Source organism: Mizuhopecten yessoensis, unplaced genomic scaffold (assembly GCF_002113885.1).
Source record: "Mizuhopecten yessoensis strain PY_sf001 unplaced genomic scaffold, ASM211388v2 scaffold4989, whole genome shotgun sequence".
Classification (NCBI taxonomy): Eukaryota; Metazoa; Mollusca; class Bivalvia; order Pectinida; family Pectinidae; genus Mizuhopecten; species Mizuhopecten yessoensis.
Window position 1 is genome coordinate 141,618 of NW_018405822.1, and position 21,365 is coordinate 162,982.

Below are 21,365 nucleotides of genomic sequence, written 5' to 3' on the forward strand. Positions count from 1 at the left end.
GACAGGCTTTGCAATATACCGTCCTCCTAATGGACAGGCCTCCCAATATACTTTCATCCTAATGGACAGACTTCCCAATAGACCTTCCTACTAATTGACTGGCTTAACCATAGACCATCCTTCTAATGAACAGGCTTCCCAATAGACCTTCCTCCTAATGGACAGGCTTCGCAATATACTGTCATCCTAATAGACAGGCTTCTCAATATACTGTCATCCTAATGGACAGGCTTCCCAATAGACCTTCCTCCTAATGGACAGGCTTCGCAATATACCGTCCTCCTAATGGACAGCCTTCCCAATATACCGTCCTCCTAATAGACAGCCTCCCCAATATACTGTCATCCTAATGGACAGGCTTCGCAATATACTGTCATCCTAATGGACAGGCTTCCCAATATACCGTCCTCCTAATGGACAGGCTTCATCATAGACCATCCTTCTAATTGACAGGTTTTTCAATAGACCATCCTCCTAATGGACTGGTTTTCCAGTAAACAATGTTGAGGAGAAACATTCAGAGATCATTGTGCTTTCAAACATCAGGAAGTTTTCATTATAATTATTTTTCCGGACTATGAAAAGATTCATGTAGCACAACCAGTAAGTGTTTTCACCTCGGGGGACCATACATTTACTATTTCTCTCATACCCATTCTATAACTTTATAACATATGTGCCGTTTCGATGTTTAGCACAGTATATACTCTGTAACCTTGATCAGAAAAATGACCAGTGAAGCGTATGTTCACAATGGTGTAAATTATGTTCGAGCACAGACGGATTGGATCACCCGTATCAACATAGCTGTCACTAACAACATCAAATGTACATGTGAGGAAGAAACCAACGGCACAATGCCCTTCTAGACACTCAACTGGTAACAAAGAAGACAGAACCGTGAAGGTATTGGTCTATGGAAAAAGACCCATACGTACCAATACATGAACTTCAAAATGAAAACCTGTGCATATCCGGAATGAGCCCTAAAACAATGCAAAAACAGTGTCAAAGTAAGGAGAAGGGACAAGAAGATGCAAATCAAGGATAAGAACAAAGCCAAAGGTCTTGTGGCCATCCCGTTTGTAAAAGGTATATCCAAAACCACCCAGAGGATATATAGCGGTCATGGCATAGCAACAGCCATGGAGTCCCACAAGACGCTACGTAATACAGAAGATATCATAGTACACCCCAAAGATAAAACACCAAAAGATAACGGTGCGTATAAAAAATCGGATGCAAAACCTGCGACGCATCGTACATTGGAGAGACTAGAAGGCGATTTGGGGATCAGAAAGGAAGCAGTCGGAGTCCGAGATCAATAAATCGGCAATCACAGACCATGTCACACAGAACACAATCATGTGATCGACTGGGATAACTCCAAAGTATACGACAGACAGAGCAATCTGTCCAAGCGGCAGATAAAGGGGGCCATCTGGATACGCCGCAGTGGGCCAGTTATATATCGAGATGTGGGCCTTATAGACTCGTACACCTCCATGACCGAGTAAAGAAAGCGTAGCTGAATCGAGTCATTTCGGTACCCGAACGACACCGATTTGTGGACAACTCGTACACATTTTACACCTTTGCGTACATACGCCTCACTGGTCATTTGTCTGATGAAGGTGACATAGTATACATACCGTACTAGTCATCGAAACGTCACATATAAACACTTTTTGGCTGTGCTACATGAATCTTTTCACAAGCCATACTTCCCAACCTAAAAAAAAATCAAAATTATTTTTCCGGACTGTTAACGTTCCATAAATTGTTGACATCATTTCCCCCACAGAAACCATAAATATCACAGACGTAAAGCTGCGATATAAAATATATAGATTTCACTCGTTCTATAACCTTTAACCAACATTTGTTTTACGTTTTACTGGATCAGGTTAATTTAGAAACTGTTGCTCAGCATGTCCGTGTCTTTGAAGATTGTTTGTGCACCGCATGTACGTCAATTACTCCATAAGCTCTGCAGTGATGGGTTCGATTCCAGCTGTGTTAATTAGTTGTCAGCTTGACCAAAGTCTGTACACGTCCATAGCTGATCAATATCGAGGCCGACACCGGGCATTGTTCAATGTGATAATTGGACAATCCTTATTGTCAACTACCGAAAATGATATACTGTCATCCACGTATCACAGTGGTCCTATATTTCTCGAAACGGTTGAGTTATAAATGTAGGTCATAGTTAGTGGTCGTGTTATGTTAATTAATATACATTCTGCTTGTATCGGCGTTTTGAGTATGAATATGAGGTACACGAGACAAGAAATCCTGCCGCAATAGTAAACACAAAAAAAAACAATCATCACATCATCCCAACATAGGCGATATACAGTGACACACCGTACGTTTTTTTACGTTACGTTATTTTCGCATACGATTTTAAGGTAACTGGCCCTTTCTCGATATTTTTTACATATTTTATTTTTGTCCCATTTTCATGATATACGACACAACTACAGAAGTATCAAGCACTTCTGTTGGTAATATTTATATACTTAGTAATCATCTATTTCCTTTCCTTTTCTAAATCCTGCTTGCTTGCGTGACCCTATTTTTGTACTAAGAAATATCATTGAACAGTGCACAGAATGGCAGAGACAACTTATAATAAACTTCGTAGATTTCGAAAAAGCGTTTGACAGCTAACCGAGATAGCTTATGGAAGGTCTTACGAAACTATGGAATACCAACAAAAATAGTACAACTTATACAAATGTTTTATACAGACTTCAAATGCACTGTAGGTACTTCACCAGACACAAGTTTTCATGTAAAATGGAAAATCCGGAGTTAGAAAAGGCTATGTCATGTCATCCCTTCTCTTTATAATAGCCGTCGATTGGGTAATGAAATCACCCTTAAGCCGTAACAACACAGGCATCAGATGGAATCTATTTACATACCTAGAGGACCTCGACTATCAGGTGGAATCTATTTACATACCTAGAGGACCTCGACTATCAGGTGGAATCTATTTACATACCTAGAGGACCTCGACTATCAGGTGGAATCTATTTACATACCTAGAGGACCTCGACTATCAGGTGGAATCTATTTACATACCTAGAGGACCTCGACTATCAGGTGGAATCTATTTACATACCTAGAGGACCTCGACTATCAGGTGGAATCTATTTACATACCTAGAGGACCTCCACTATGCAGACGATCTGGCCTTACTGTCACATCTTGAGACACATATGCAAGACAAAACCATTAAAAATATTTATGGCAAAGTTTATCGGAATGACGGCAAAAGTAACTGTCATTTTGAGATCAAAAACTGATTGTCTCACCAAAATGGAAAAATGGTATCAATATAATTAATAGGAGCAGTGACAAAATTCCAAGCTGTTTTCAATTTTTTTTGCTAAAAAGGTAAAATAACTTTGAACCCAATGGTAAAATAAAGCAACACAAAATAATTGTGTCTCTTCTCTGCATTTGTTAACCATTTTCTAATGAGCGTAAACAGAAATGTTCTTAAACACATAACTGCCATTTAGAATGTATCTACCAGTCAAAACTCTCCGAAATCTGGTGATATTGACTCGTTATTCATTCAATTTCGCGTCCGTATTTTCCAAATAATTAATTCGCTATCGCGTTCTTACCCATATTAAACTCTCTATTACAGATACATTTCTTTTCACAAATATTTTCTTTATGCTCAGGAAAATTGTTGTCGACGAATGTCATTTTCCAGTTACATTGCTTTATGTACGCTGTCCCTGACCTCGATATGGTTTCGGATACAAGGACACAGTAGTATATCAGTGTCGAGATAGCTTAAAGATACGTAAACATAACAGTTTGTCATAAAATCTTCTCTTTTTTTTCTCTCCAAATGATGACAAGGTATTAGTACTAAACAGCGTTGTAGGGCTTTATAGTTATGAACAGAACCCGAGGTTTTTGTTTTTGACCATTATGTGAGTTAGAATTTTACTGGACAAGTGTGTAAGAGTCACCTGGGAATTGAAATGTGTCAGGCTGGCCAGTGGTACGTTTTGATGGGTTTACTTATTAATACATTAGCGCCCTAATACAGACGGGTAACCGCGGCGGCCAGTCGCTGCCCTGAGAGCATGCCTTTAGACTCATTACAGATCGTCTGTTTACCGGTAATGTCATTGTCTTACTCCGAAACATTAACAGCTGTGGTCAGATTTGTCCGTAAGTGGACGGAGACTGACCAGTCTAAAAATATTACTTATCAACAGTCGGTCAGCTCACCAGACAGGCATTACTTATAATTTTTCCACAATTAGTTCTTGTTTTTTTATTCGTCTATTATTTTGTATTCGACTTGGTTGTTAGTTTTTTCTCTTTGTTATTTGTGGTTTGTCTATGGTGTTTATAGTTCGTCAGTGTTGTTTGTAGTTCGTCAGTGTTGTTTGTGATTTGTCTATGTTGTTTGTAGTTTGTCAGTGTTGTTTGTAGTTCGTCAGTGTTGTTTGTAGTTCGTCTATGTTGTTTGTAGTTCGTCAGTGTTGTTTGTAGTTTGTCAGTGTTGTTTGTAGTTCGTCAGTGTTGTTTGTAGTTCGTCTATGTTGTTTGTAGTTCGTCAGTGTTGTTTGTAGTTTGTCAGTGTTGTTTGTAGTTCGTCAGTGTTGTTTGTAGTTCGTCTATGGTGTTTGTAGTTCGTCAGTGTTGTTTGTAAATCGTCAGTGTTGTTTGTAGTTCTTCAATGGTGTTTGTAGTTCGTCAATGGTGTTTGTAGTTCGTCAGTGTTGTTTGTAATTCGCCAATGGTGTTTGTAATTCATCAGTGTTGTTTGTTGTTCGTCAGTGGTGTTTGTAAATCGTCTATGGTGTTTGTAGTTCGTCTATGGTGTTTGTAGTTCGTCAGTGTTGTTTGTAAATCTTCTATGGTGTTTGTAGTTCGTCAGTGTTGTTTGTAGTTCGTCAATGGTGTTTGTAGGTCGTCAGTGTTGTTTGTAATTCGCCAATGGTGTTTGTAGTTCGTCAGTGATGTTTGTAGTTCGTCAGTGTTGTTGGTAGTTCGTCAGTGTTGTTTGTAGTTCGTCAGTGTTGTTTGTAATTCATCAATGGTGTTTGTAATTCGTCAGTGTTGTTTGTTGTTCGTCAGTGGTGTTTGTAAATCGTCTATGGTGTTTGTAGTTCGTCTATGGTGTTTGTAGTTCGTCAGTGTTGTTTGTAGTTTGTCAGTGTTGTTTGTAGTTCGTCAATGGTGTTTGTAGTTCGTCAGTGTTGTTTGTAATTCGCCAATGGTGTTTGAAATCCATTCAAACTTTTATGCAAAATGTTGAAAAAAACAACTACATTTCAACTGATCTATTTTCAATGGAAATGCATCTACCGAGAAATTAGCGAAAATAAAAGACAAAGAGAAAAAAGAACCAGGAAATGTGCAGTTTGAAAGTGTCTAGCATTTGTCAGCTAAGGGTCGTATTATGATACTGTCCCTGTCATTTTTTCCGTCTTTCTGTCCCTCTGATGGTCTGTTATTAAAATAGTTTGCGCAAAATTTATCAAAATCATTTTTTATCCGATTCTCTTACTACAATTACAAAACGATGTGTTTATGTATCAGGTATTCATTACAGACAGAAAAACACAACACAACTTATCACATAAAAAGACTATTTATTTTCAAGGGAGAAGAGCTTTGTTATTAATTTTCTATTATTTTTAATGAATTATTAAACACAATTATAACACCTCCGACAATAAACTGTTTGTCTTAACATTTTTATATTTTATATTCTATCTTCTTGGACATTTCATATTATATTGCTTAGAACATTTTTGCGCCACGACATATTGACGAACTTCAGTTTGTGAACGCTCCTTTCCTTGATGTAGTCTGCACCTCCCCATAGGGTCACCTTTGTATAGCGGCTCTCTCTAGGTGTCACATATACTGACCCCGGCACAGTGATAACCTACAAGATAAACAAATAGATACAAATTAATTTAAATGCAGACCAACCATATCACTTTGTAACATCGATGACCCATACATAGATAGTATATCTCAATAGGTCATTATTATACAGACATGTTTTCTAAGCAACGTCATTAATTAAGGCGTTCTGTGTATTATTTCAGCGCGTGGTCACTTCTAGAACGTCACCTAGCAACAGCAATGTGGAAGTGACGTGGACTTTATAACATGTTATTACTAAATGGCGAGAGTGACAACGTTCCGATGATATTTTCGCGCGTACGAAAGATTTAAAACACACACAAAAAACTCAATACTTTCGGAAATCTGGACCCTGAGGGTTTTCAAGTGACATCATGATATTGAAATTAACCAATGAATTGACAGCATTTTTGCATGAGGTGCGACAAAAAAACAATAGGTCTATTTATATATTTTATAACTATATACTATCAAAGGGAAATGTTCTACAGGAAATGTCTTTATCATGACTTTTATTCTCTGGTACGAACTCTTTAATGTGCCATGTTTGTACATTAGCTGTCTACTGCTATCTATTGTTACATACTCTACATTATTGAATGGGCAGTCAAAAGAAGAATGTCCCTATACGTTAGCAGACTGGTTAACAGCAGACGGGTATGAATACATGTTGACGTTATCAGTCTGTCAAAGAAACTTGTCGAATAATAACTGATTGTTTATTTCCTCTATGGAATACAATGTCGTGTCTCGTGTAATTGTGTTATGTCTATGTGTTTTATGCAGACTGACAATCATTAACCCCTGATTCAGTAAGTAACATTTAGGGGGACATTGTGGTGGACAGGACGAGCTCATTCAGAGAGGAATTGTGAACTATACCCCCTCCACCACATTATAGACCAGCTAACTTTCTCAAGGTTCTGATTAAGGTTTAAAGTTGTGATACCACACTTTTTAACATAATTCATGTATGCTGTATCAAATATCCGGTTCTCAAACAAAATTTTGCTTTTCGACCATATCAGTATATAGGATCACGATGTGTTCCAGGTAACTTTAATGGGCTTCGTGTCACCATGCTCCCATCTTTCATTCAAGGCGCAGGAAGCTCAAGTACGACGAAGTGGGTATTACTTGAAATCGGTAAACTCACAGAGAAGACTATTCAATTTACTGCAGAGTATATGAAGCACACAACATAGAACTGTTGATGCTGTAAAGTCATATACTGCTCAATGATTGTGAAGCTAGAAACAATGTCCCAAACGAACGATTCTCTCCCCTTCCCTTTAAAGAAGGAACGGAGGATTCTCTCCCCTTCCCTTTAAAGAGTGTACAGTATCAAGGAACGAACGATTCTCTCCTCTTCCCTTTAAAGAGTGTACAGTATCAAGGAACTGAGGATTATTTCCCCTTCCCTCTAAAGAGTGTACAGTATCAAGGAACGAACGATTCACTCCCCTTCCCTTTAAAGAGTGTACAGTATCAAGGAACGGAGGATTCTCTCCCCTTCCCTTTAAAGAGTGTACAGTATCAAGGAACGGATGATTCTCTCCCCTTCCCTTTAAAGAGTGTACATTATCAAGGAACGAACGATTCTCTCCTCTTTCCTGTAAAGAGTGTACAGTATCAAGGAACGGACGATTCTCTCCCCTTCCCTTTAAAGAGTGCACAGTAACAAGAAACGAAGGAATGATCACTATACACTACCGGAATATAGTAACTGGACTGCTGCCTATTCTGATGTCATTGACCTCGATCCCCTAGAACCTTTTCGAAACGTTTCATTTCACGTGAAAACCAGAAGAAGTGCAGGAGACGTCATTGGAAATATATTGCAAATCATTATAATATCGCAAACCCTTGTTACAATGCACAGCGATGCTTGAGTGGCCAAGCAGACTATTGGTCAAACCTAATGTTTGACTGTAGTCTAGTCATAACAGTGTATAGTTTATTTCTATGTACGACTTACAGGTCGGACAAGTGGTATCTCTTTTAATGTGTCCTTTGTTGGTGGACGACATGCAATCGGAATTGTAATTACTCTCACTACCAGTTACTTAATTTGTTTTTATTATGTACATGTACGCAGATGATACAGCATTTTGTAGTTGACCTCCAAAATATGTTAGATGTTTTAGAAATATTATTCTCCATATAAAAGGTAGGTTTAGTTTACGATAGTTAATGTACTGTCGTGCAGAGTGACATGTCTGAGAGGAGAGCTTAGTGTCTTCTCTATAGGAAAGCTCAAAGATTGCTGTTGAATGAACATTTTGCATTACGGGATTTCAACTGTAAAATGAAGGGCTTTGGTCTTGCACCACGAGTTGAAAACATACTTTTGTTAGTTTTGAAATCCTTACAGCGTAGGATTGCTGTTTTAAGTACAGGTTGTGGGGATTGGAGACCACTAGCCGTATTTTTATGGCGGGCTTTCGAGGGTTTTCGAGGGTTTTCGATGCTTTGCAATAGGAAACCAAATAGTTTAAAAAATGAATACATCATTTGCGACATGATTTGTGTACGGTGTTTTCGGAGATGTATGGTTGGCGCAGTAAGCAACAAAAGATATATGTGTTGTTGTTTATACAAAAATTAATCATCGTATACAGGATGCTTTTATTTAGGAAATGAGAAACATTTGAGACCTGTTCTAAATGTATGTTGTACAATGTTGACCGTTATGATTTATGATGATAATTTACAAATCCTTTATTTAGACAATATAACTGGTAAAGTATAGATAGTTTTGATTTAGAGACTGGTAGATACAATGTATTTCCTAAAAACCAGATATTGTATGCCCCTGTGTATGTCGTGGATGATAAGCTCTGTTCCTTTTCGTCTTGAGTTTAAAGAATTAATAGTATCTCAAATTAAGCAATAGTTCATATTCGTCCTTCTGTGTTTAAATTAATACACTAACCTTCTATAAAAAAAAATGAAAATAAAATAAATAGCAAACTCTTGATTCAAGCAACTGTTAAAAGGAACTTTCAACTATGGATTGATGGAATAAGTTAGCAGACACTTTAGGAAAATGTCGTGATACTGTAGAATGCGAATCGTGGCCTATGTCTTTTTTTACTACATTGTATAATCTCAGGTTCACTATGTACTTTGGTAACCGTCCGACTCACATTTTGAGACTATGTGATTGTATCTATTTGTTTTAAATTTGAGGCGTATTTGTACATTTACTTTTTGGTAGAATCCGCTAAGATATCCCTCGGAGAAGCTGTGCTTTACCCACTGGATTATATCATTTTGTAAAATGTTACCAATAAAACCTTTGTAAACCTAAATGCAATGCGAACTAAATTGAAAATGACTTTATAGTTGCACAGTTGTTGACGAAAATGGTTAAAGCAAAGTAAAACAACAGTTCTAGTTATGTAAATAAGATGACGATATACTCAAAGAGGCCAGTTTATCACATCAATCATACCTAAATAATGCTTACAAACGAACTATGTATCAACAAATTATCCCCTCGACAACACAGAATATATTACGTACCTAAACGTACCTAAACCCTATCCTCCTCGGGGACTATTTGTGACATTACCCTGTTATACCCTGTCATACAAGAAACATCAACGAAAATACCCCTCAATTCGTAGGTGACGTGATTTTTCAGATAAAGGATAGTTTATTTGTTCCCGAGTAACATTGAACCTGGCTAGTTTGCATCTTGCACAAACACAAATCCAACCAATATTTGGGGTTGTGGTAATATGAAGATGGTCCCGGACAGAATCGAACTTGTCGTCAGCTATCTCACAGTCTGTTATACTCAGTTGCTGTAATCGTATTAACACCAACGAAAACGGCATGTAACCATTCTCTGGGGGCAACAAGAGTTTTATGAATCAACAATTTATAATCACCCTTTAATTAGGTTTAATGGCTTGACGATTAACCCTGGTTGTGAGCTAGCACAACAACGCCTACTTCACAATAGAGTATTTCGTAACATGAATCTTTTCTTATTATAATTGTCAATAAAGTCCGACGTCATCCGGATAGAAGAATGTATAAAAACGAGTAAAGCAGTATTTTATATCAAACGGATTTTTATGATGTAGTCACTGAACGAATCGTGGGAACATTTAAAGATAATTTCTTCATCGTTATATCGTTAAATCGTTATATATCGTTATATATCGTTATATCGTTATATATCGTTATATCGTTATATCGTTATATATCGTTATATCGTTATATTACGGAATCAATGATGGTTGTTTGTAAACATTCCGGATACCAGTTCAAACGGATTTTATTGAAAAAGAGCTTTAGTTGAAAAAGAAAAGCTCTAATAACTAAAGACAATACAACGTACAGCGTCATAACTGAGCTTTCCTATAACAATCTTAAAATCTTAATTTACATTTAGATACAACAGTATTTTGAAAATGTCAAAATCCTATCAATCCACCGAAAAATTGTATTTGGTTTGTTGGAATGTCGTGATTAAAGTCAAAACAGAAAGCGTTTGATTGAATAACGTTTTAACTAATGCGGTGCCAGTAGCTTTTTAGCTAATGCGGTGCCAGTAGCTTTTTAGCTAATGCGGTGCCAATAGCTTTTTAACGGTGGTCGTTTGATGTTAGAATTATTCAGTGTGTCTACTAGTTTTGGCATCTGTCAGTGACTTTCTGCTGCCCACCTTAGGCTGTAAGAAGTCTATCGTCCGTAGCCTGTCTGTACGTGATCTGCTGCCCACCTTAGGCTGTAAGAAGTCTATCGTCCGTAGTCTGTCTGCACACGATCTGCTGCCCACCTTAGGCTGTAAGAAGTCTATCGTCCGTAGTCTGTCTGTACGTAATCTGCTGCCCACCTTAGGCTGTAAGAAGTCTATCGTCCGTAGTCTGTCTGTACATGATCTGCAGCGCACCTTAGGCTGTAAGAAGTCTATCGTCCGTAGTCAGATTGTATATGTGTGTACTAACGTACAGGTTGTATATGTGTGTACTAACGTACAGGTTGTATATGTGTATACTAACGTACAGGTTGTATATGTGTTTTTTATCACGTGTACAGGTAACAAACATATATATACCTTTCGTTCACTTCCTCCTTGTTTCGGCGCTACCCGTCAATAACATCGCAATTAATTTGGCTCTCGACTCATCGTCGATTTGTCCTTGGTACGCGGAGGCTGTTCGTCCGTCTCTCTTTTTGCCGCTGAAACAAAACAAAGGGATATCATCAATATTTTGTGAATAATCATTACTCGTATTAAGATTAATCTCTTGCTATCACAAAGTCCCAATGCTGGTTATCAAATGACTATTTGTGTGTCTGAAGTCGTGGTTCATAGTTTCACTCCCAGTTCAGTGGATCTGGACTCCACTCTGACTGTAGCTGTGGTATTGGTTAAGCTTTTCCTTATTGTAGGGGGAAAGCACTAGCTGTGTACGTTTGTTAAATAATAACTGATTGGAAATCGTCTCTAATGTCCATTCTGTCACACTTTGGCAGATACATCGAGCCCAGGGTAGGCTACTCCAACATATACGTTCTACACGTGCATAATAGATAGAAATCTGCACAAACTCATCGTATGTTGTCTTAAAGTGTATAAACAGTACTTCTTCTTTATTCTGTATTTGATTTCTTTGTAAGTCTAACTACATACTGTAAGCCGATTTTATTAGAACTGGTCGATGCAGGAGTTTGACGTAAGCCAATATAATTTGAAAAAAAATGATTTTGTTATATACACACATATACATATCTAATAATTAAGTAAACCTAATGGTGTTATTAAGTATTTATGAAACTTTCAACATCCGTAGTGTACGTGGTTTTGTTAGAGTAATAACTCGGTCAGATTTATTACATGTCACGTGTTTGTGGACGATCACCCAGAATACAATACGGAACAGAATATCACCGCCAGACCTGTAACTACACTTACAGGGTACCGGTACATTGCTTCACCCATTTTACCTGATGGACCCCCTGTACAAGACCATTATAAATAATTGTGACGAATGACTCAAGTTTCAAGTTTTATTCGGACTTTAGGCCATTGGCCCATCAGTATACAATACATATTATACACTTGTGTTTGTTTCATACGTTGTCATGGTAACGAAAGAAGATCAATCTTAAAATAGAATTAATGAAAATCAATATATGGAATTAAAAACTATCGCCATTTGAAAAAACACATATTGTATTTATTTATTTGTTCTTTTCAATTTGAAAATTTAAAATGTTGATGAAGATCGAGCAATTGAACGTATCATCATCCTATATCAAAGTACTGGACGGCACTACACCTAATCTCGTATTCCCATTATTCAACCTTTTCCGCCGTTATGAATAGAACAGGTCAACAGTGCATGTCATACCTTTTGTTTACCCCGAAGTAATGAGGCTAAACTCCAGATGGCATGATGAGTGAACATTATAGCGTATTTAGACCAGCGTCAGTGATGACGAATGCCCACTTAAATCAATGCGCGTTAGATGTAGCCATGCGCGTGATTTGACATCCGTTTCCATGTCATAGTCACAAATTTCTGATATAAATCATATGAGTATCCGCCTCCGCGCTTCTTCATCAACGTCACGGTAAATCCGTAATCCACATTTGTTCTATCAAGAAATCGTCCATTGATATCAATCTATTTCAAAATTGTCTCGCGGCTTTTAGCTAGTTATCGGCCTTCAATTAAACGGCTTGTTAATTGGAAATATGCAGCACGTTGCCAGCTCGGACGCGGGTTCGTGTGGAGAGAAAACGGAAAACCATTTACATCACGGTCACCTCGCACCCCGCCCACTTCCGGTTGATGCAAGTTACGCGATCCGCGCGACCGACTGTGAGGTATGGTACAGATAAAACACATTTGTTTTCACCTTCGCCATCATGAGTATGATGACATGATTATGATGACACGTTTAGCAAATAAAAGTTGGATAAAATGTCTAATATGCCTTAGAAACGATGGTCAAGTTAGTGATCAAGTGTAAACACGGCTAGGCCGGACCCCCGGTTGGTGTAGGGTAGACCTATATAGATCTAATACATTACCATACGGGAACTTGCTATGTTCACGCTTGAAACACGTGATTATAAACTATTAAAAGAAGCTAACATACCGGCGTGAAATTAGGTTGATTCATGCCTGCCTAAGTACCCGGTAATGCAAACAAGCTCATTGTGATTGATGACACAGTACGCGCCTTGACAACTGCAAATGGTTTCCAGGTTTAAATTTCAGGAAGAGACAACAGGTAGAAACGATTTATGGGTCTGTACTTGTTTATTAGCAGGTTTGTTAAAAGGTTAACAAGATGTACAGGGGGTAGTGATTGGTTAATAGGCATAAACGATGTACGAGCCCAGTGATTGGTTGACAGGTATGAACGATATACGGGCAAAGTGATTGGTTAAGAAATATGAACGATGTACGGTCCAAGTGATTGGTTCACAGGTATTAACGATGAACGGGCAGAATAACAGGTATTAACGATGAATGAGCCAGTTGATTCGTCAACAGGTATTAACGATGTACGGGCCAAGCGATTGTTTAACAGATATGAACGATGAACGGGCCCAGTGATTGGTTAACATATATGAACGATGAACGGGCCAGGTGATTAGTTGACAGATATGAACGATGTACGGGCCCAGTGATTGGTTGACAGATATGAACGATGTACGGGCCAAGTGATTGGTTGACAGATGTGAACGATGTACGGGCCAGGTGATTGGTTGACAGATATGAACGATGTACGGGCCCAGTGATTGGTTGACAGATATGAACGTTGTACGGGCCCAGTGATTGGTTGACAGATATGAACGTTGTACGGGCCCCACCTTTTGGTTAACAAGGGAAGTTAGACATGGATTAAGGAATGCACCAGCACAAAGCATTTGCGTCTTTTCTTTATTTTCAAATCTAACAAGCAAAACCACGATTGCAAATAATAATAAATGATCAATTCTGACCAATTTTTAATTTAAACCTAAAATTGAACCAAATACATTGCAATAAGTTCGATGTAAGATTTAAATTTTGATGGTTCATGATTATTATCATAAGAAAGCGAAGATTAAGTTTGGTATTAGTTCGCTGACGTACTTTTATTGGCTCAATGTATCTTCTCAAGAACGATTGTTTTTAGGTTATTAGTTTGTCTACCACCATTTCACCCTAAAACGGAAACGGAATTGTCATGGTCCGGAAATGAACGAGCCAAGTTCCATGGGTAGTCTAATTTGATAGGATGACAACGAAGAGCCTTGCTGACTGCACACGTTTGACAGAAACGAATTCGAATTTCATTTTTGTTTTCTAATCGATATGACAAGTTGATAGGATGTCCAATATATCTGGCAATATCGTATGTGAGAAACTATTGACTAAGTGGAGTGTTTGTAGCACAGTGTGCCTAAGGTCGCTACGGGGCGAGGCTCCTATCTGTCAAGTAACGCCCAGTGTTGGCCCAGCTTTCTCAACCGGAAACCGCGGGGCCTGCTGGAATTGACTTCGCAAGCTTCCCTTATTATATATCTCTTAACCCCTTTGGAACTAATAACTTTGAGGGACACGACCCCAAATATTTGTTTTGTGCTTGTATTTGGTAGAAAGACGGAAGTATATCGGAATCAAGATCGCCAAAGCACCGACCACGAGCTTCAAAACTAGAGGCGAGTAACAGTCACCCTCTAAATTGTATCTCAACGCATTAAATGGAACAGCATTATCTAACTACCGTTTTGTCGGTCGTGTTGCTCTCTTTAATGGAATTACATTGTTCTCTGGTGAACATTTTAAGCTAATAGTTTGTATATGACGTTTGTTGTGTAATGTTCAAACTATTACCGTTGTTAAATCCAGGTGATGGCGAAACGTTCAAACTTAATCCCAATAAATATTAGCGAGAATTATCACAGGGGTCAGTAACACCGACACTGATGGTCAACTCATCTTCTTACGTCATCGCTGACCACGATATTTGACAGTATAATATGTAGGATAACGGTCAATAAATATGACCAGTGACATTCATCCATATTAATTTATTAATGACGATTACGAGTCGGCTGTAGTTGTCTGTGTGTACAATGTCCATTAGTATCAGCGTTTTGAAGTGCCTGGACCATTGTGTGGCTGTGTGGCTGTCCGAGCCTCCTAGCCTGGGGGATGTCCTCCCCCACACGATACAAAGGTACTCCGAGTCATCAAACATCCTTCTTTGAACTTAAGCCAACGACCCGTGGTGTTTCATTATCTAAAATTTGTCAATTAACTGCTAATTTTCGCGCGAGGCAAACACATCAATTTAGAATTATGGATGCTATTATCACCGTAGCCTCTAGAATAGTGTTACTTACAACATCGTCGTTACAGTTGATTGCAATAATCCTTATTGCACTTAAATTCGTCCAATCAAAACGCTAAAGTTGTGATTTAAACGTTTCCGCCTGTTGCCAATTGTACTCGCTTTATAGCTGATTGATCCAGACGGTTCAGGAAGGGCGATCAAGTGACTGATTTTGACCCTAATATCTGGGTACAATGACCCGACAGCAAGGATTAAACAGGGTTGGATGTTGGCGGAAGTTCGAGTGAATCTGTTAATGTATAGGGCACGCATTATATATATACTACACTCATTAGAGTGTGACGTTGCCTAAGGGTCACCCCGAGGGTAGCACTGTCACCCTTCACCTCGGGTGACAGTGATACCATTGGGTTAACCCTAGGCACCGTCACACTCTAATGAATGTAGTGTTTATTTTATTATACCGAAAGTCAATAACTAACGAAGTTGTCATATTTTTAACAAATATTGTATTTTCAGCAACAAATATAACAGTGAAATATTCAAGATTAAACAATAAAGTCAGCGTTATTAACACTGCGAGATGTCATGGCAGTCGTTATAACAAGTAAATGGTTGATATTGACGATCGGGCTATCGAACATCTTCATATCATCATCAGTGATGGTATCCTTGTATCTNTTTTCCCCCCCCCCCCCCCCGAAACCTCATTTTTTCATAACAATCACAATTCTACTTTGTACATGTTCTTTTGACGGTACGCTGCGTGCTTTGAGATTCCTTTTCCGTCAATAGTTTATGACTTTATCCAAATCACCCAACTTAACATCTGCAAATCATAACCTTTTTTTACTTCACACTGAGCGTACGGCCGATTGTTTATCCCAGACTACCAGGTGAATGAAGCGTTTGGAAATCTCACTCATCTCAGCGTTACATCGGTGTAGTCATCACCGGCGAGTAATACACGGTCATGTGCGATGAGTCGCAATGTAAACAAACGTTCTGGCTCAAACGAACCATGCGCGCATCTTCTTTGCGCGGTCACTTTTTTGCACTGTCACACACACTGTCACCCGTTGCTAGGGCGTTTGGAAGCACCCTTCCATTGACTCAATTTTAAAACGAGAGTGACATTATAAAATGAACACTATGTCTCGACCTATCAGATTACAGGATTTTCACTAGGGGTATAATAAAACATGTTCGTTCATTTCGAATTAATGTATCAAACATTCTCGCAATCCAGGTAGTAGTGTCACACCACAAAGCAATTCATATCATATAAAAAACCAACAATTTCAGTCCAAAATGTATGTATTCCAAACGATCAGATAATAAATATTTGTAAATAAATACTAATACGTGACGCTAAGACATTGTTGTTAGATAAGTGAATTACCTGACTACTGCATATATAGATATGAGATGCTTATGGGTCACAAACTTGATTACTATATCAATGAGACGCTTGTTGAGTAATTCAACTGACTTCATTATCAATGAGACGCTTGTTGAGTAATTCAACTGATTACATTATCTACGAGACGCTTGTTGAGTAATTAACCTCACTACAATATCAATGAGACGCTTGTTGAGTAATAAACCTGACTACATTATCAATGAGACGCTTGTTGGGTATTTAACATGACTACAATATCAATGAGACGCTTGTTGGGTATTTAACATGACTACAATATCTAAAAGACGCTTGTTGTGTATTTAACCTGACTACAATATCAATGAGACGCTTGTTGGGTATTTAACCTGACTACAATATCTAAAAGACGCTTGTTGAGGAATTGCTTGGTAACTAAGGTACCGGAATACTTAAATAAACGCTAGGATTCAATGACTTACCTGGCTACTAAATGACTTACATGACTACTAAATGACTTACATGACTACTAAATGACTTACATGTCTACTAAATGACTTACATGACTAATAAATGACTTACCTGACTACTAGATGACTTAATTGGCTACTAAATGACTTACCTGACTACTAAATGACTTACCTGACTACTAAATGACTTACCTGAATGACTTACCTGACTACTAAATGACTTACCTGACGACTAAATGACTTACCTGACTACTAAATGACTTACCTGAATGACTTACCTGACTACTAAATGACTTACCTGAATGACTTACCTGACTACTAAATGACTTACCTGACTACTAAATAACTTACCTGACGACTAAATGACTTACCTGGCTACTAAATGACTTACCTGGCTACTAAATGACTTACGTGACTACTAAATGACTTACCTGACGACTAAATGTCTTCCCTGACTACTAAATGACTAACCTGACTACTAAATGACTTACCTGACTGCTAATTGACTTACATGACTACTAAATGACTTACCTGACTTCTAAATGACTTACATGACTACTAAATGACTTACATGTCTACTAAATGACTTACATGACTAATAAATGACTTACCTGACTACTAGATGACTTAATTGGCTACTAAATGACTTACCTGACTACTAAATGACTTACCTGCCTACTAAATGACTTACCTGACTACTAAATGACTTACCTGACTACGAAATGACTTACCTGACTACTAAATGACTTACCTGAATGACTTACCTGACTACTAAATGACTTACCTGAATGACTTACCTGACTACTAAATGACTTACCTGAATGACTTACCTGACTACTAAATGACTTACCTGACCACTAAAGTACTTACCTGGCTACTAAATGACTTACCTGACTACGAAATGACTTACCTGACTACTAAATGACTTACCTGACTACTAATTGACTTACATTACTACTAAATGACTTACCTGACTACTAAATGACCTACCTGACTACTAATTGACTTACATGACTACTAAATGACTTACCTGAATACTAAATGACTTACATGACTACTAAATGACTTACCTGACTACCAAATGACTTACATGACTACTAAATGACTTACCTGACTGCTAATTGACTTACATGACTACTAAATGACTTACCTGACTACCAAATGACTTACATGACTACTAAATGACTTACCTGACTACTAAATGACTTACCTGAATGACTTACCTGACTACTAAATGACTTACCTGACCACTAAAGTACTTACCTGGCTACTAAATGACTTACCTGACTGCTAAATGACTTACCTGGCTACTAAATGACTGACCTGACTACTAAATGACTTACCTGACTACTATATGACTTACCTGGCTACTATATCTATGAGTCCACATCCTATTAAGTCACAGCCTGTCGGTCTCCGCTCTAACGCCAATCGTGCGAAATATTCTGCAGTTTTTACATCACCTGTTTGGCGCCGTAACCTTGAAAACAAACAAAACAGTGTAGTTAGTTGTTAGGAAAGCTGCACGCTCCTTAAACGACGATATAGTCTCAACACTCATACGTCATATTCAATTAACTGAATTTAAATTTGCAATTCATTTATGCATTTACTTTTAAAATGGTGGTTAGCGAGATAAACGTAGTCAATAATAAAACACCAAGGCTGATGTCTTCATAAAAAAATAGTTCAGCAGACTTATAACATGTCAATCTCTTTTCAAATGAATGAATTCGACGTGACATATTATCTAAAGTTTATTTCTATACCAAGGTCTTTCAATACCTGTGTAGAGGCATACCGGCCTCAATAAAAACAAGATTGTGACTCTAAGAATGTATAAAAATTATATATAAAGTATCCTTTCGTACCATAAAATGTTGGTGTAAAAAGTTAAACAGGTTATACTAATTATACCGTTTCTTAGTTTCGTAATCATTAACATGGCTAGCGCATCACAGAACGGTATGAACTGGTACATCATCATGTCTCTTCACATCTAATCCGCGTGACCTAGGCATATAGATGGACATAAGATAATATTTCATTTCGCAGCATTCAATTGGGCTGAGAGATTGACATGCTATAATTTCGGTGAACTATTTATGTTTACTACGTTTACCTCGCCATGGACCATTTTAATAACTTATACTATCAAATTACATATATATATATATGGTCCTATTTCTAACTGGGGCCTTTGGACATGACTTATCAGTTGTTGTAATGTGGGGTGGATATACCATCTTATGGGGGCTTGGTGAATCTAAACGGACACAGCAGTATTGGAACGGCCCGTAACGCTAACATCTATAACACAATCCGCACTATCATATCTGGAAATTTGGAACCATGATGACGTCAATGACTGTCAGCGTTGACTCCCTATCCTCATATCGAGATCAGTAGTAGCTTGTAATGAGTTAAAGTATTATCTGTCCTATATTAACCAGACTCAATAACCATGTCTCTCCTACAATGGCAGGGACTTTTAATTGGATCTGAGAAGTACGTGTTTCATGTGTTGTCCTCCGTAGGCACTTCCGGTTTATACTTTAGGTATACATTTGCCTTTTTCAATACAGCTTTCAAGATTGAAGGTCAAGAAAGCCGTGCATGCGGAATACATCTTACATTTATATAGTTACAAAGTATAGAAATAGACGTGTACCGAACGTCAAACTCAATCAGTGTCTCTCAACCAGTCAGACTAAAATATATACAATTTGATTTTAGAATTTATATCACTGTAATGTACGCCTGGCAGTTTACAGTGTGGCCCCATCATCATCAGGAAGCTGGCTGTGTAAACTTGCTCATGAGGAAGGCCTTGTTCTAAATAAGGATGTATTGACTGTTTCCACTTTCAATATTTTTAAACGAAGAACCACAACCAAATTAAACTTTTGGAAATTTCACAATTAAAATGACAATGAATTTGTGTAATTATACATGGTAAAACGTTTAAGCAGATCATTCCTCCGAAAAATACCAAGAGCCTACTGATGTATATTGCTGTAAAGCGTTATCATGCATAAAATAAACCGTTTATAAACCAATCTATTAATTATATGAGAAAAAGCATTGTTTTAAAACAAATAAAACTATTGAACACTATGTATAACTTACATACAAGACTAACACTTTTTACCTTTACGTGAAATAGTAACATTGATTTGAACCCGGGCAAGATATAATCTCGTTATTCACACGCCTAGGATAGGGTTGTGACCATAATCGGGTTTTAAACTATATGAGGTCACCGAAATGGGTTCTATGACGTTGCCATAAATCTAAAATAGGAAACTGAAAATTGATGTGAACACAATTTAAGTAAATGAACAAGACTTTGGTACATTTGGTTCGTATGAAACTTTTGCTTAAAACATTGGGCCCGTATTCATGAAACCGTTCTCATGCTCAAGCATGGATTCTGTGCTCAAACCAACTTTCTTGTTACTCACTTAAATCATGTCAAAAACGATCGAAAAGTCAAATGGAAACATTGAAAACAGTAATCGGTTGTAAGTCTCTTCATTTTTTTTCCAAATCATTGACAAAATCAGAGTTTTTTTAACACTTTATAACCGGAACAAGAATTTAGGCTTGAGCACGAAATGAGAACGATTTTATGAGTACGGGCCCTGGTCTTATCTTCATCATATTTCCTTATTCCCTAATTTGTTTATTTGTGTTCTGCGTAAGTTCGTAAGCTATCTAAAAGATCTTATTTCGCCAATTCATGATTGTAGTTTAGTACTTTCATCAATCTGGGTCACTGAGATTTCGCTGTCTACCTGAGTCACGAGGATATAACACTTCCTGTATAATAGCTTTGTGTTGTGCAGGTTCTCGTTACACTATACAACTATCTCGGATAACATCCAGGAATTCATCGGTAACGGTATATGTCTCTCAGGAGTGTTTGTCCTCCGGATCGTATGTCACCGTAACCTTTTCCGTTTGTATCCGGAATTAGATCTGTTCTACAACACAAGTGGTCTCGTCCGTACCGAACCTATTTCAGACCAGAGTATACAGGTCTATCTGAGACCAAGGTATACAGGTCTATCTGAGACCAGGGTATACAGGTCTATCTGATACCAGGGTATACAGGTCTATCTGAGACCAGGGTATACAGGTCTATCTGAGACCAGGGTATATACAGGTCTATCTGATACCAGGGTATACAGGTCTATCTGAGACCAGGGTATACAGGTCTATCTGAGACCAGGGTATATACAGGTCTAACTGAGACCAGGGTATACAGGTCT

The 21,365-nt window shown here is 37.9% G+C and overlaps 1 protein-coding gene across 1 annotated transcript in view; it reads right to left on the bottom strand.

The window, feature by feature from the left end:
• Window positions 1-5,619: 5,619 nt before the first annotated feature.
• Window positions 5,620-21,365, bottom strand: part of LOC110450099 — a 27,624-nt gene continuing 11,878 nt past the window's right edge. Inside the window, exons 2-4 of the mRNA XM_021497354.1 lie at window positions 18,455-18,571; window positions 10,997-11,121; window positions 5,620-5,938 (exon numbers count right to left, since the gene is read on the bottom strand). Of these exons, the coding sequence (XP_021353029.1) occupies window positions 11,004-11,121; window positions 18,455-18,571 (235 nt within the window). The 3' untranslated portion in view covers window positions 5,620-5,938; window positions 10,997-11,003. The remainder of the gene's footprint in view (window positions 5,939-10,996; window positions 11,122-18,454; window positions 18,572-21,365) is intronic.